At 33.9% G+C, this 15,748-nt stretch overlaps 1 protein-coding gene across 5 annotated transcripts in view; it reads right to left on the reverse strand.

Moving 5' to 3' along the window:
* Positions 1 to 811: 811 nt before the first annotated feature.
* Positions 812 to 15,748, reverse strand: part of LOC119611518 (netrin receptor unc-5) — a 61,933-nt gene continuing 46,996 nt past the window's right edge. For all 5 annotated transcript variants that reach the window (XM_037967130.1, XM_037967131.1, XM_037967128.1 and 2 more), the window contains 5 exons: positions 4,860 to 5,147; positions 3,812 to 3,940; positions 3,569 to 3,743; positions 3,433 to 3,506; positions 812 to 2,392 (listed from right to left, as the gene is read on the reverse strand). In XM_037967130.1, the coding sequence (XP_037823058.1) occupies positions 1,011 to 2,392; positions 3,433 to 3,506; positions 3,569 to 3,743; positions 3,812 to 3,940; positions 4,860 to 5,147 (2,048 nt within the window). In that variant the 3' untranslated portion in view covers positions 812 to 1,010. The remainder of the gene's footprint in view (positions 2,393 to 3,432; positions 3,507 to 3,568; positions 3,744 to 3,811; positions 3,941 to 4,859; positions 5,148 to 15,748) is intronic.

Genomic DNA, 15,748 nt, shown 5'->3' on the forward strand with positions numbered 1-15,748 from the left:
AATTTAATTTTCTTCGACTATGTTTCACATTTTTTGAGTATTTTTTCCTTGTTTTTATCGTAAAACTATTTTTATTTTTTTTATATAGAAATCACTAAAACTACTAAACATTTGTTTTTGTTGTTTTATATTAAATATTTAGTTATACATTATTAGTTTATTATATACATATTTAATTTATAGAGATTTTTTGTTAATATTTTTGTTTTTTATATAAAAAAGAGAACATTTTTAATTTCGTCGTAAATGGCACAGGAGACATTAACATTATTTTGTATTTTTTATTTATTTTGTTCACATTACTTGACTATTCGTTGACCTTTCCAAAAACAAAAGAAAGTTTTAACAACTTTATGTTTTCTTAAAAATTTGTTTGAATTTTGTTTTACTTTTCATTTCAGTTAATTTTGTATTTAAATAAAAACATAATTTTGTTGGAATTAAGGAAAGCTTAAAGGGAAAAGAGTTTCATAAAAAGCTTAGCAACTTATTAAAAGTTTCTAAAAAGTTTTTAAAATTAATCTAAATTAAAGTTTTACAATTTTAGAAAAACTTTAAATTGAATATAAGCTAAACAATTTAAAAACGTTTAAGGCTTGTTATTTTAAACTTTTATTAAAGATTGAAAGCTTGAACGTTATTTTAAGTTTCTTTATAATTAAAAGCTTTCATTCTATACTAAGATCGAAAAAATATTTTAAAAGCTGTTAAATTATTTCTACAACGTTAAAACTAAAGCTTTCACATAACATCCCTTTAAAGCTTCCTTTAATCCTCTTCATTTCTTATAAACCTTCATTTTTTTTTTAACCTAATAATACAAATATCAATTTATGAATCTAAATTTACAGTTTTACATTTAAATAGTTTACAATACAATTAATTATACATACAATTATATAATAAAAAAAAATTTTGTTCTCTTCAAGAAAAGGCATCTTAGTAAACAGTTTTTTTCATTTCTCAACATTTCTTAACACTAAAAAGAGTTTTTTCCTTCGGCCACCTCTCTAAATCCATAATGAGCCTATAGTTTCAGTTATAATATCCATCACATCTTGCCTTTCCATATCTTTCAAAATCATCAAAAGCTCTACGATGGTTTGAGAGGCATGAGTGCGCTGACTGGCTCGACATTCCCACAAATTAAGTATTTGTTCTGTGGGCGAGGGTTTGGTAGCGAAATAAGCTATATAACGATCGGTATTTAACTTTTTAGCCAACAAACGCCAATCACGTTCATCTTCCCGCGGAGGATCTAAAGCCGCACATATTCTTCTCTTAGTATCACGCGGCAAATGTATGGTATTCAAAGGTAAAGTGGCCTCGTTGACATAGTTCCCATGGGGATCGATGGTAACGGTACTCTGACGTTCCAACGATGAGTGGGCTGAGTGATTGGTGGGGTGTGTATGCGGCTGCTGTTGTTGCAATTGGCGACTTATACTAAAGGAATGCACTTCTGAGTATAAATGATGACTATCACTACATTGAGCAAAATCTACAGTTAAATTATTGGCTGAATACAATTGTTCATTGCGTTTGATTATGAATTCACAGTGCAGTACAGAATTATTCGACAATATATGATTGTAGGGTATAATCTGTTCATGCAATTCGATTTCGTTTTCTGTATCCCACATATCCTCCTCGGAGTTACGCAAACGTATATTCATATTACTATTATTAAGATAGAAAGCAAAAGCCTCACTTTCACCCATAAAGGAACCACCCAGTTTCGATTCAATGCTGGTGCAAATATCACGACTATTGGGAAAATCTTTGACTATATAGATTCTTAAACTGCAATTAGTGCTCGTCGGTGTAAATTGACTAAATGCTATGAGACGCATTTTCAAAGAATTCTGCAAACAGGTAGTGGGTATTTTGGGCTCGGCCACTACCACAAAGCGGCCCAATTGTTCAGTCATTATATAGACATGTTGTGATTCTAATTGCACAAATACCGGCGTATTAATGGTCTCCTCTCCAATGGCTATAATCTTACGCCAATTGACATTTAAGTCATCGTGTTCATTGTCGGCATAGTAAATGAAAACATTCCATAGATTAGTGTCCACCAAACAGTGGGGTATTTTCAATATCACCGGTTTTAGGAATGTATAATTGCGTGGTGCACAGTGTACTATAGTACTGCAGACAAGTAGGGATTCAGTATTGGGTATGGTGACCCGCGAGGTTTCATCACTGACCAACATTAGGGAGACATGTTTACGCATACTTTTGCCTATCGAATGTTCGGGTATATAGAGCATTATTTCTCCGGCATAAAGATTTAGCGAGCCTCCACTGCAGTTGAGTTGATCATAGGTGGAACATTTTGATGCTGATAGTCCACCGATTTTGGCGGTAACATCGTAGGTGGAATTGGCTGTGGGAATGGGGAAAAGAGAGAAAAATTAGTAATGATTTTAAGATATATTTTAGAACAACAATAGTTGGATAAATTCAAAGACTATAGTATGGATTGTTTCATGGAATAGTCTATTGATAAGTGTATACAATAGCCTATGGACTGGTCTATTGAATAGTTTATTGACTCGTCTATTGACTAGCCTATTGATTAGCTTATGGACTGGTCTATTGACTAGCCTATGGACTAGTCTATTGACTAGCCTATGGACTAATCTATCTAAGAGTTTGTGTACTAGTCTATGGACTAGTCTTTGGACTATGTACTAGACTATTGAACAGTCTATAGACTAGTTTAATGAGTAGTGTATTAATTAGTCATGGACTAGCTTATTGACTAGTCTGTGGACTAGTTTATTAACTATTTTATGGACTTGTCTATTGACTAGTTCATGTTTATGGACTAGTCATGGACTATTTTACGGACTTGTCTATTGCCAAAACTATGGATTAGTCTGTAGACTACCTTTTAGACTAGTATATTGACTAGTTTATGAACTAGTCTTTTAACTATGTACTATACTATTGAGCAGCCTATGGACTAGTTTCATGACTAGTCTCTTAACTAGTCATAAACAAGCCTATTGAATAGTCTATTGAATAGCTTATTGTCTTTGGACTAGTCTATTGACTAGTATATTGAATAGTTTATGGATTAGTCTATGGACTATTTAATGGACTTATCGATTGACTAGTTTATGGACTTATCTATTGAATATGCTATGTACTGGTCTACTAACCTGACTATGGACTAGACTATTGACTATCTTATTGATTAGTCTATCAACTAATTTATGGACTAGTCTATGGACTATTTTATGGACTTGTCTATTGACTAAACTATGGACTAGTCTATTTACAAGTTTATGGATTAGTTTATTCTCTAGTTTATGGACTAATATACTGAATAGTCTATTGATCACATTACTGAGAAGTCTATTAATTTGTCTATTGGTATCTTTCAATAAATGTTATAAATTTTTGATTTTCAGTACTTACAGGTATCGGCGGTAGAAGTATCGGGTGTATCTGTTAGATAGTCCACACTTAGATCATCAATAGGATTCACATAACTGAAATATATTTAACAAAATTTTAAAAAATAAACTAAATTTAAATAAAATATCATACTTACTTGGCTGATAAATTGGGTACATCATAATGATGTTCCGATATCGAGCAACCACCATGATGGCTGGGTGGTAGAAATCTATGACCCGGACTGGCATAATCATAATTATCATTAGCTGTTTCAATATGCATGCGCATATCCTTCTTACTAATATCGGGTAAATATTTAGGATCCATTACTAAAGAAAAAAGAAAGAAATTTTTAAAAATCTGGAATGTAAATCCTCAAAACATTTCTGTAACTTACCCGTTCTGGTCATATTATAGTGTTGATTAACCCTGATGCCTTTGCGTGCACAGCAAATCAATGCAGCACCGAATGCAAAAAATACCGCCGTTACAAAGGCTAAACCCAAATACAGAGTCCAATCGAAATCTAAAAAGATAATAAAAACAAGCCAATTGGTTAATTTAATTGTAATGACTTGATTTTTATCTGGTGTGACCCATTAAATGGCTTGTTAATTTCTTTTACTTGTATAGAACAGTGTGTGTGTGTTTGTTTGTTTTGCTTCAAAGGAAGCCCACAAATGGGTACATCTTGATTTTATCAAACAGCTTTGAAATGATGAAATGATAAAAAGGGAGTTGTTGTATTGCTTTATTTGTTATTGCTCTTGTTGTTGCTGTTTTATATAATCCTACCCTGTCATTACTACTCGGTAATTAATTTCCCCACAAAAATGTTGAACATAAAAACCAGATGACATCAAGAGTAAAAGCTAGAGATACAGTGCCACACATGACGTCTTCTTTGGCTTTTTTTTTTTTTGTATTTTAAATTACAAAAATCCATCGAAAAGGATGTTGTTGCAACAACAATGTAAAAAATGAATACACACAGTTATGTGTCACAAACACAAAACAAAAGCAACATTAACAAATAACAAAAGCAACAACAATGGGCTTCATCATCCTTCATAGACGACTATGAAGAACAGCGATGATAATCGCCAGGAAAATGGGGTATGCTCATGATGTGGCAGTAGGCAAGCAGGCATCTAGCCAACTTTTCAATACGAATGCGAATGAATACAATACATTTTCAATTTCAAATACAAAACATTCATAATTCTTCTTTATGCCCCCTTCCTAACGCTTCGACATCATCCACCTCCTTCTCCTCCAACACACGCTTAACTTTTAGAACGCACATAAAAATTATGTTGATGATGTAGTCATTCAGTCAGTCAGTTAGTTAGTTTTTTCAGATTTTTTTTTTTGCTATTGCCATTCTTTGTCACTACTACTAACAACAACAACCAACACACTCATTCACTCACAGCGATACATACCATCTTTGCCTATTTGACAATATTCCCCCCGACATTCGGCTGTCTGTATATCTTTTCCACTACACTGAGCTTTGATGCCACCAGGAATGAGACCGGTGCTGCCAATGTTGCCACTACTTAAGCTGCCAACAATACCGTTACTTGATAAACCGCCAACGCTGATGCCCAAACCTGCATCCTCATCATCCACCAGTACCGAGGAACTTGTTGTGATACATTTCCGGCGTCTTATTTGTATGCATTCAGCAGAACATGAACTCCATTCACTCCAGGCCGACCAACGTCCCGCTGTGTAAAAGACACAAACAAGCAAAAAAATAAATCAAACAGTCAAACAAAGAAATAGTTGGAATAAAAAAATTCCATAACTTCACTACAAACTCCCTAAATGCATAAGAACGATTTAATTTTCTTTTCAGTTTGTTTTTTTTTTTTTTAATTTTTTGCCAACAACTAGAAGAAATTGAAAAAAAATCTTTAGTAAACAATAAACAAAAGAAACCAAGAAATTAATACTGTTTTGTTGTTGCCATCATCATCAAAACTCCTTCCATATTCTATTACCCACTAATTCCTCTTCATACTTACTGCAACATCCTGTAAGCTTTTCCTCTCTCTCTCCTCTCTTCAACATTATTGTAATCATCACATCATCATTATAAGCAGCATTAGCATCAAAAGACACAATTTTGCTTAAAATCTTAACTTCTTTATTAAAGTATTCATTGTCTATGCAGGGAGTTTTAGGAATTATAATGAAAAGTTCGAGTACTTTAAGTTTTTAGTTACACAACCCACATCTATTTCTGTGCATCCTTAAGGTTTCCCTTTTTTCTTGTTCTTCTCACTTTTTTGCTTAAGTTGTTTTTATTGTTTATAGTTCATAAAACAATTTCGTGTGCAAAATTCAAGAGATATTAACATGTTTTAACAATAATTCTTTTAAACAGCTCGAAACGAAACAACAATCCAAAACAAAATTTGCTTACAAGTGGTTTTCTTAATGGCTTTAGTGTTTCACAGTTATATTATCACAAAAGTTAGACATAATACTATATTATAATAATATACAGTGGGTAACAAAACAGAGCTGGTATAAAACCTTATACAAGTGAGCAACATGAGAAAGTAGACTGAAACAGAAATATCAAGGTTTTCAACTAGAACTGAACTAGAACTGAACTAGAATTGAACTAGAACTAAACTAGAACTGAACTAGAACTGAACTAGAACTGAACTAGACTGAACTAGAACTGAACTAGAACTGAATTAGAACTGAACTAGAACTGAACTAGAACTGAACTAGAACTGAACTAGAACTGAACTAGAACTGAACTAGAACTGAACTAGAACTGAACTAGAACTGAACTAGAACTGAATAGAACTGAACTAGAACTGAACTAGAACTGCAACTAGAACTGAACTAGAACTGAACTAGAACTGAACTAGAACTGAACTAGAACTGAACTAGAACTGAACCTCGAAACTGAACTAGAACTGAACTAGAACTGAACTAGAAACTGAACTAGAACTCTGAACTAGAACTGAACTAGAACTGAACTAGAACTGAACTAGAACTGAACTAGAACTGAACTAGAACTGAACTAGAACTGAACTAGAACTGAACTAGAACTGAACTAGAACTGAACTAGAACTGAACTAGAACTGAACTAGAACTGAACTAGAACCGAACTAGAACCGAACTAGAACTGAACTAGAACTAAACTAGAACTAAACTAGAACTGAACTAGAACTAGAACTGAACTAGGACTGAACTAGAACTGAACTAGAACTGAACTAGAACTGAACTAGAACTGAACTAGAACTGAACTAGAACTGAACTAGAACTGAACTAGAACTGAACTAGAAACTGAACTAGAACTGAACTAGAACTGAACTAGAACTGAACTAGAACTGAACTGGAACTGAACTAGAACTGAACTAGAACTGAACTAGAACTGAACTAGAACTGAACTAGAACTGAACTAGAACTGAACTAGAACTGAACTAGAACTGAACTAGAACTGAACTAGAACTAAACTAGAACTAAACTAGAACTGAACTAGAACTAGAACTGAACTAGGACTGAACTAGAACTGAACTAGAACTGAACTAGAACTGAACTAGAACTGAACTAGAACTGAACTAGAACTGAACTAGAACTGAACTAGAACTGAACTAGAACTGAACTAGAACTGAACTAGAACTGAACTAGAACTGAACTAGAACTGAACTAGAACTGAACTAGAACTGAACTAGAACTGAACTAGAACTGAACTAGAACTGAACTAGAACTGAACTAGAACTGAACTAGAACTGAACTAGAACTGAACTAGAACTGAACTAGAACTGAACTAGAACTGAACTAGAACTGAACTAGAACTGAACTAGAACTGAACTAGAACTGAACTAGAACTGAACTAGAAAGAACTGACTAGAACTGAACTAGAACTGAACTAGAACTGAACTAGAACTGAACTAGAACTGAACTAGAACTGAACTAGAACTGAACTAGAACTGAACTAGAACTGAACTAGAACTAAACTAGAACTAAACTAGAACTGAACTAGAACTAGAACTGAACTAGGTAACTGAAACTAGAACTGAACTAGAACTGAACTAGAACTGAACTAGAACTGAACTAGAACTGAACTAGAACTGAACTAGAACTGAACTAGCAACTGAATAGAATGAAACTAGAACTGAACTAGAACTGAACCTAGACTGAAAACTAGAACTGAACTAGAACTGAACTAGAACTGAACTAGAACTGAACTAGAACTGAAACTAGAACTGAACTAGACTGACTAGAACTGAACTAGAACTGAACTAGTAGACTGAACTAGGAAACTGAACTAGAACTGAACTAGAACTGACTAGAATGAACTAGAACCTGAACTAGAACCTGAACTAGAACTGAACTAGAACGAACTAGAACTAAACTAGAACTGAACTATACCTGACTAGAACTGAACTAGGACTGAACACTAGAACTGAACTAGAACTGAACTACGACTAGAACTGGACTACTGAACTAGACTGAACTAGAACTGAACTAGAACTAGAACTGAACTAGAACTGAACTAGAACTGAACTAGAACTGAACTAGAACTGAACTAGAACTGAACTAGAACTGAACTAGAACTGAACTAGAACTGAACTAGAACTGAACTAGAACTGAACTAGAACTGAACTAGAACTGAACTAGAACTGAACTAGAACTGAACTAGAACTGAACTAGAACTGAACTAGAACTGAACTAGAACTGAACTAGAACTGAACTAGAACTGAACTAGAACTGAACTAGAACTGAACTAGAACTGAACTAGAACTGAACTAGAACTGAACTAGAACTGAACTAGAACTGAACTAGAACTGAACTAGAACTGAACTAGAACTGAACTAGAACTGAACTAGAACTGAACTAGAACTGAACTAGAACTGAACTAGAACTGAACTAGAACTGAACTAGAACTGAACTAGAACTGAACTAGAACTGAACTAGAACTGAACTAGAACTGAACTAGAACTGAACTAGAACTGAACTAGAACTGAACTAGAACTGAACTAGAACTGAACTAGAACTGAACTAGAACTGAACTAGAACTGAACTAGAACTGAACTAGAACTAACTAGAACTGAACTGAACTGAACTAGAGAACTAGAACTGAACTAGAACTGAACTGAACTAGAACTGAACTAGAACTGAACTAGAACTGAACTAGAACTGAACTAGAACTGAACTAGAACTGAACTAGAACTGAACTAGAACTGAACTAGAACTGAACTAGAACTGAACTAGAACTGAACTAGAACTGAACTAGAACTGAACTAGAACTGAACTAGAACTGAACTAGAACTGAACTAGAACTGAACTAGAACTGAACTAGAACTGAACTAGAACTGAACTAGAACTGAACTAGAACTGAACTAGAACTGAACTAGAACTGAACTAGAACTGAACTAGAACTGAACTAGAACTGAACTAGAACTGAACTAGAACTGAACTAGAACTGAACTAGAACTGAACTAGAACTGAACTAGAACTGAACTAGAACTGAACTAGAACTGAACTAGAACTGAACTAGAACTGAACTAGAACTGAACTAGAACTGAACTAGAACTGAACTAGAACTGAACTAGAACTGAACTAGAACTGAACTAGAACTGAACTAGAACTGAACTAGAACTGAACTAGAACTGAACTAGAACTGAACTAGAACTGAACTAGAACTGAACTAGAACTGAACTAGAACTGAACTAGAACTGAACTAGAACTGAACTAGAACTGAACTAGAACTGAACTAGAACTGAACTAGAACTGAACTAGAACTGAACTAGAACTGAACTAGAACTGAACTAGAACTGAACTAGAACTGAACTAGAACTGAACTAGAACTGAACTAGAACTGAACTAGAACTGAACTAGAACTGAACTAGAACTGAACTAGAACTGAACTAGAACTGAACTAGAACTGAACTAGAACTGAACTAGAACTGAACTAGAACTGAACTAGAACTGAACTAGAACTGAACTAGAACTGAACTAGAACTAGAACTGAACTAGAACTAGAACCTGAACTAGAACTGAACTAGACTACGAGACTGAACTAGAACTGAACTAGAACTAGAACTGAACTAGAAACTACTGAACTAGAACTGAACTAGAACCGAACTAGAACCGAACTAGAACCGAACTAGAACTGAACTAGAACTAAACTAGAACTGAACTAGAACTAGAACTGAACTAGAACTAGAACTGAACTAGAACTAGAACTGAACTAGAACTAGAACTGAACTAGAACTGATCTAGAAACTGAACTAGAACTGAACTAGAACTGAACTAGAACTGAAACTAGAACTGAACTAGAACTGAACTAGAACTGAACTAGAACTGAACTAGAACTAGAACTGAACTAGAACTGAACTAGAACTGAACTAGAACCGAACTAGAACCGAACTAGAACCGAACTAGAACTGAACTAGAACTAAACTAGAACTGAACTAGAACTAGAACTGAACTAGAACTAGAACTAGAACTAGAACTAGAACTAGAACTAGAACTAGAACTAGAACTAGAACTGAACTAGAACTGATCTAGAACTGAACTAGAACTGAACTAGAACTGAACTAGAACTGAACTAGAACTGAACTAGAACTGAACTAGAACTGAACTAGAACTGAACTAGAACTGAACTAGAACTGAACTAGAACTGAACTAGAACTGAACTAGAACTGAACTAGAACTGAACTAGAACTGAACTAGAACTGAACTAGAACTGAACTAGAACTGAACTAGAACTGAACTAGAACTGAACTAGAACTGAACTAGAACTGAACTAGAACTGAACTAGAACTGAACTAGAACTGAACTAGAACTGAACTAGAACTGAACTAGAACTGAACTAGAACTGAACTAGAACTGAACTAGAACTGAACTAGAACTAGAACTGAACTAGAACTGAACTAGAACTGAACTAGAACTGAACTAGAACTAGAACTGAACTAGAACTGAACTAGAACTGAACTAGAACTGAACTAGAACTGAACTAGAACTGAACTAGAACTGAACTAGAACTGAACTAGAACTGAACTAGAACTGAACTAGAACTGAACTAGAACTGAACTAGAACTGAACTGGAACTGAACTAGAACTGAACTAGAACTGAACTAGAACTGAACTAGAACTGAACTAGAACTGAACTAGAACTGAACTAGAACTGAACTAGAACTGAACTAGAACCGAACTAGAACTGAACTAGAACTGAACTAGAACTGAAATAAAACTGAACTAGAACTGAACTAGAACTGAACTAGAACTGAACTAGAACTGAACTAGAACTGAATAGATCTGAACTGACCTAGAACTGCACTAGAACTGAACTAGAACTGAACTAGATCTGAACTGACCTAGAACTGCACTAGAACTGAAATAAATATTGAGAAACAGTAGTAAATAAGGGCCAAGGCCGCTGGAGTCCCTGGTGTTTATTTTTCGGATTTGACGTAACGTCAATTCAACTTTCAAACTTACTAACTATAGATATATAAATCCTTTAATACCTTTAATAATCATACATTAACATAACAACAACTAACTTAATCCCCAGCATCTTTTTAATATAAAATCTCACAAACAAATTTCCCAAATCCTTTTAAAGTAAAACTAAGAAAATTGTTTTACTCTTTGGGGTAAAACTTCGCAACAACCTTAAACTGCTGTAATTTTATTAATGTAACATGAATCAATTTCTTATAATTCTCACAAATTTTTCCATTAATAGCGGATAATTCCCAGAATATAACAAAAATTTGTTTGTTGTTTAATAAAAATTTAGATTTACTTTTTAATTAAGCCGCCGCTAAAGACCCAAAATAATAAACGAAAAGATAGAGGAAGAAAAAAATATTCCCAGAAATCTAAGAATTTTTATTAGAAATTAATTATAACGTCCTTAATAAAATGTTAGCATGTACGAGTTGTTGTACAATTTATTTTCATTTTTTTTATCTGGAACATAATGTTTGTGTTGTTTTTATTGTATTTGTTTTCGGTATTATTATTGTCATTGTTGTTGTTGTTGTCAGTGATGTATTGTGTGCGTTTTTAATAGCAACGCAATATCTATCTTTAATACAAAATATACATTCTTATATTGACATTATAAAACCACCCCTACACAACAAACACACACACATGACGTTAGGATGATTGTGTTGTTGTTTAGATTGAAATTATTTGTGCGTGTGTCTTTCTGAAATTGGATGTGTTTTTAACTACATCATGGATGGTTATTTCCACTTTAACATTCTCATGCAGCTTTAGTTACATGCGGGCTTTGAAGATGCTGCTGCTGATGATGATGACGATGGTGATGTGATGCCTTAACTTTACTGTTGCTATTATTTTAACTATAACAAATGTCGGTCAGACTTTCTGTCTATTTGTGCGTCTGTCTGTTTTTTCCTTTGTCTGTCAGTATGTTTATGTTCCTGTAATGAAGATTCCTTTATGTGTTTGCCAATGGTTATTGCTTTCACTTTAACGTTTGGCTAGTACCATTTCATTAATAGTGTTGAAATGTATGAATTTGATCTGTTTGTGTGTATTTTTACTCTTTTTGTTAGTTTGTTGCTGACGTTGCTCGAAATATTTCTAAGGGTGTGAGATTTAAACCTATGGTTTCTTAAATTCTAAATTTTTATGAAACGACCTCCGGTCTGACAAAGTAGTCCGGGGGAACTACAACTAAAATTGAACTTGATTTGAACTAGAACTGAACTAGTACTGAACTAGAACTGAACTAGAACTGAACTAGAACTGAACTAGAACTGAACTAGAACTGAACTAGAACTGAACTAGAACTGAACTAGAACTGAACTAGAACTGAACTAGAACTGAACTAGAACTGAAATAGAACTGAAATAGAACTGAACTAGAACTGAACTAGAACTGAACTAGAACTGAACTAGAACTGAACTAGAACTGAACTGAACTGAACTAGAACTGAACTAGAACTGAACTAGAACTGAACTAGAACTGAACTAGAACTGAACTAGAACTGAACTAGAACTGAACTAGAACTGAACTAGAACTGAACTAGAACTGAACTAGAACTGAACTAGAACTGAACTAGAACTGAACTAGAACTGAACTAGAACTGAACTAGAACTGAACTAGAACTGAACTAGAACTGAACTAGAACTGAACTAGAACTGAACTAGAACTGAACTAGAACTGAACTAGAACTGAACTAGAACTGAACTAGAACTGAACTAGAACTGAACTAGAACTGAACTAGAACTGAACTAGAACTGAACTAGAACTGAACTAGAACTGAACTAGAACTGAACTAGAACTGAACTAGAACTGAACTAGAACTGAACTAGAACTGAACTAGAACTGAACTAGAACTGAACTAGAACTGAACTAGAACTGAACTAGAACTGAACTAGAACTGAACTAGAACTGAACTAGAACTGAACTAGAACTGAACTAGAACTGAACTAGAACTGAACTAGAACTGAACTAGAACTGAACTAGAACTGAACTAGAACTGAACTAGAACTGAACTAGAACTGAACTAAACTGACTAGAACTGAACTAGAACTGAACTAGAACTGAACTAGAACTGAACTAGAACTGAACTAGAACTGAACTAGAACTGAACTAGAACTGAACTAGAACTGAACTAGAACTGAACTAGAACTGAACTAGAACTGAACTAGAACTGAACTAGAACTGAACTAGAACTGAACTAGAACTGAACTAGAACTGAACTAGAACTGAACTAGAACTGAACTAGAACTGAACTAGAACTGAACTAGAACTGAACTAGAACTGAACTAGAACTGAACTAGAACTAACTAGAACTGAACTAGAACTGAACTAGAACTGAACTAGAACTGAACTAGAACTGAACTAGAACTGAACTAGAACTGAACTAGAACTGAACTAGAACTGAACTAGAACTGAACTAGAACTGAACTAGAACTGAACTAGAACTGAACTAGAACTGAACTAGAACTGAACTAGAACTTAACTAGAACTGAACTAGAACTGAACTAGAACTGAACTAGAACGAACAACTGAACTAGAACTGAACTAGAACTGAACTAGAACTGAACTAGAACTGAACTAGAACTGAACTAGAACTGAACTAGAACTGAACTAGAACTGAACTAGAACTGAACTAGAACTGAACTAGAACTGAACTAGAACTGAACTAGAACTGAACTAGAACTGAACTAGAACTGAACTAGAACTGAACTAGAACTGAACTAGAACTGAACTAGAACTGAACTAGAACTGAACTAGAACTGAACTAGAACTGAACTAGAACTGAACTAGAACTGAACTAGAACTGAACTGAACTATATCTGAACTATAACTGAACTAGAAATAAACAAGTTCTGTACTTTATTTAATTGTTGCAAATCTGTTTGCTCTGTGTATCCAAATGTAGTGTGAACGGAAATACATTTCTTTGATCGCAGCGTACTTTTAAGTCGTTCAACTCCTTTAATTTCTAAATCACAAAACATCATTTAAGTGAATTAGCATGAAGAATAATTACAGTCAATTAAGAAATTCTTCTCAGAAACGAATACATTCCTTGGTTTTGCAAAAAAATACATAAAACGTTCCCTTTTTATGAGAATGACTGTGATGTTATTTTGTTGTTGTTAAACTATTTGCAAGTTTCTGTTCGCTGTCGATGGTTCACTAGATGGTTGTGATGGTTGGTGAATTATATGACGTCATTTACAGAGTTCAGCAGAACATGTTTTTTTGCTTTGACTGTTTTTGAATGATGGACTAAAATAAAGTGGTAACGATTGAAACTAGAGTGAAATTATAGCACAACTTTGGGGTATTGAAACTGGAGTGAGAAAAAACAGAACTCTAGAAGGAAGGAAGACTAAGAAAACATCGCTCTCATCCCAAGCAAGTGTGTGATGAGGAGTAAATGACAATGTTCAATGTTTTTGTACGATGAGACTAGGAGCGGGAATACGTTGTCGCTAACACTGTTTTATGTCTTCAAAATGAGCAATTTCTGTGATTTTTTCCCCCGTTTACAGTTGTTGTACATTTTGTGATTTTTGATTTGGGTTTGAAGGAAGATTTTTTGGGAGAGGGGGCAGCCGACAAGCAGTTTGTCATGACAGTCGTAGACGTGGTAGTGCTGTAAGTTTAAGTGTAAAGGGGAGGGGGATGGCTGTTAAGAGGAAGTTGCTAGTTGGGGGGAGGGGAATATAAACGGAAATACACTACACAACTTAACAAATAGTTCTATAACTTAGTTGAATCCATAAATTAGTTTTTTTGCGAATCCAAAATTCAAGAAAGAAAGAAGAAATGCTCGATTTGTTTTCTTTTGTTTGGCATAGTGACAGACAGTGAAATGAATCGAACAGAACAGGGAGTTGGGGGAAGAGAGAAAGTGCAGAAGGTTAGATTAAGAATAAGTAACTGAAGAGGATAAAATTGAATAAAAACAACAAGAAATAGATAGTTTCTATTATTTTCGTTGTATTAACTAACTATTATTCTCTTTTTCTGGTTTAAGTGCACAACCATTATGGTTGACTAAGTTGAGAGCTGTGTATGTGTATGTATTTGGTATCAATGAAAGAATGAATGACTGAAGCAATTGTGAGTCTGTGTGTGTGTGTGTCTGTTTGCCAATATCACTGCTTAGTAATTATTTGCCTATCAATTTAAAGCTTAACTGCTGAAAACGATACACAATGCCATTGATTTTCAAATTTTAGTATGTTTGTAGAGCATAAAAGATGATGACTAAGGGAAGTATAATATTTAATAGATTTTTTATATTTTATTTGCTGTATTTTCCTTTTTTTCTGTTCCCTCATTGTTTTTTTTCTTCTGCGATATGCTTAAGAAATGATGCAATCTAATGCAAAACTGAGGGTTGAAAGTTTATGATGGTTCCAAGAATCAAAAATAAACAAAAAGATTAAGAAGAATGAATCCACATTAAAGACATACAATATGTATTTCATTGAACAATTTAATAGATAAAAAAATAAGTTTCTTTTTAGCAGAATTTTTATGTGTTTTAATGTGTCTGTAACAATTAAGGATATGTATTCGTTCTTCTTTTGAAAGAAATCATAATCGAATTGATTTTATAACACTTTGAAGTTTAAAACTATTGAACTGGAAAAGAAAAACTTTTTTAATATTCTGCTGAATAGAAATAACATTTTTATGGTCCTACAGATATTGTCTAAAGAATAAACGTATCTATGAGGGTCTTTCTTACAGTTTGCCACGTATCAATGAAGTTTCAATTATGGTTTCAGAAAATTTTTAAACAGATTCATAAAATCCCTTTAAATACTCCACAAATTTGAAAAGT

Source organism: Lucilia sericata, unplaced genomic scaffold (assembly GCF_015586225.1).
Source record: "Lucilia sericata isolate MDLA Ls3-8-SP2 unplaced genomic scaffold, ASM1558622v1 Contig001471F_arrow, whole genome shotgun sequence".
Classification (NCBI taxonomy): Eukaryota; Metazoa; Arthropoda; class Insecta; order Diptera; family Calliphoridae; genus Lucilia; species Lucilia sericata.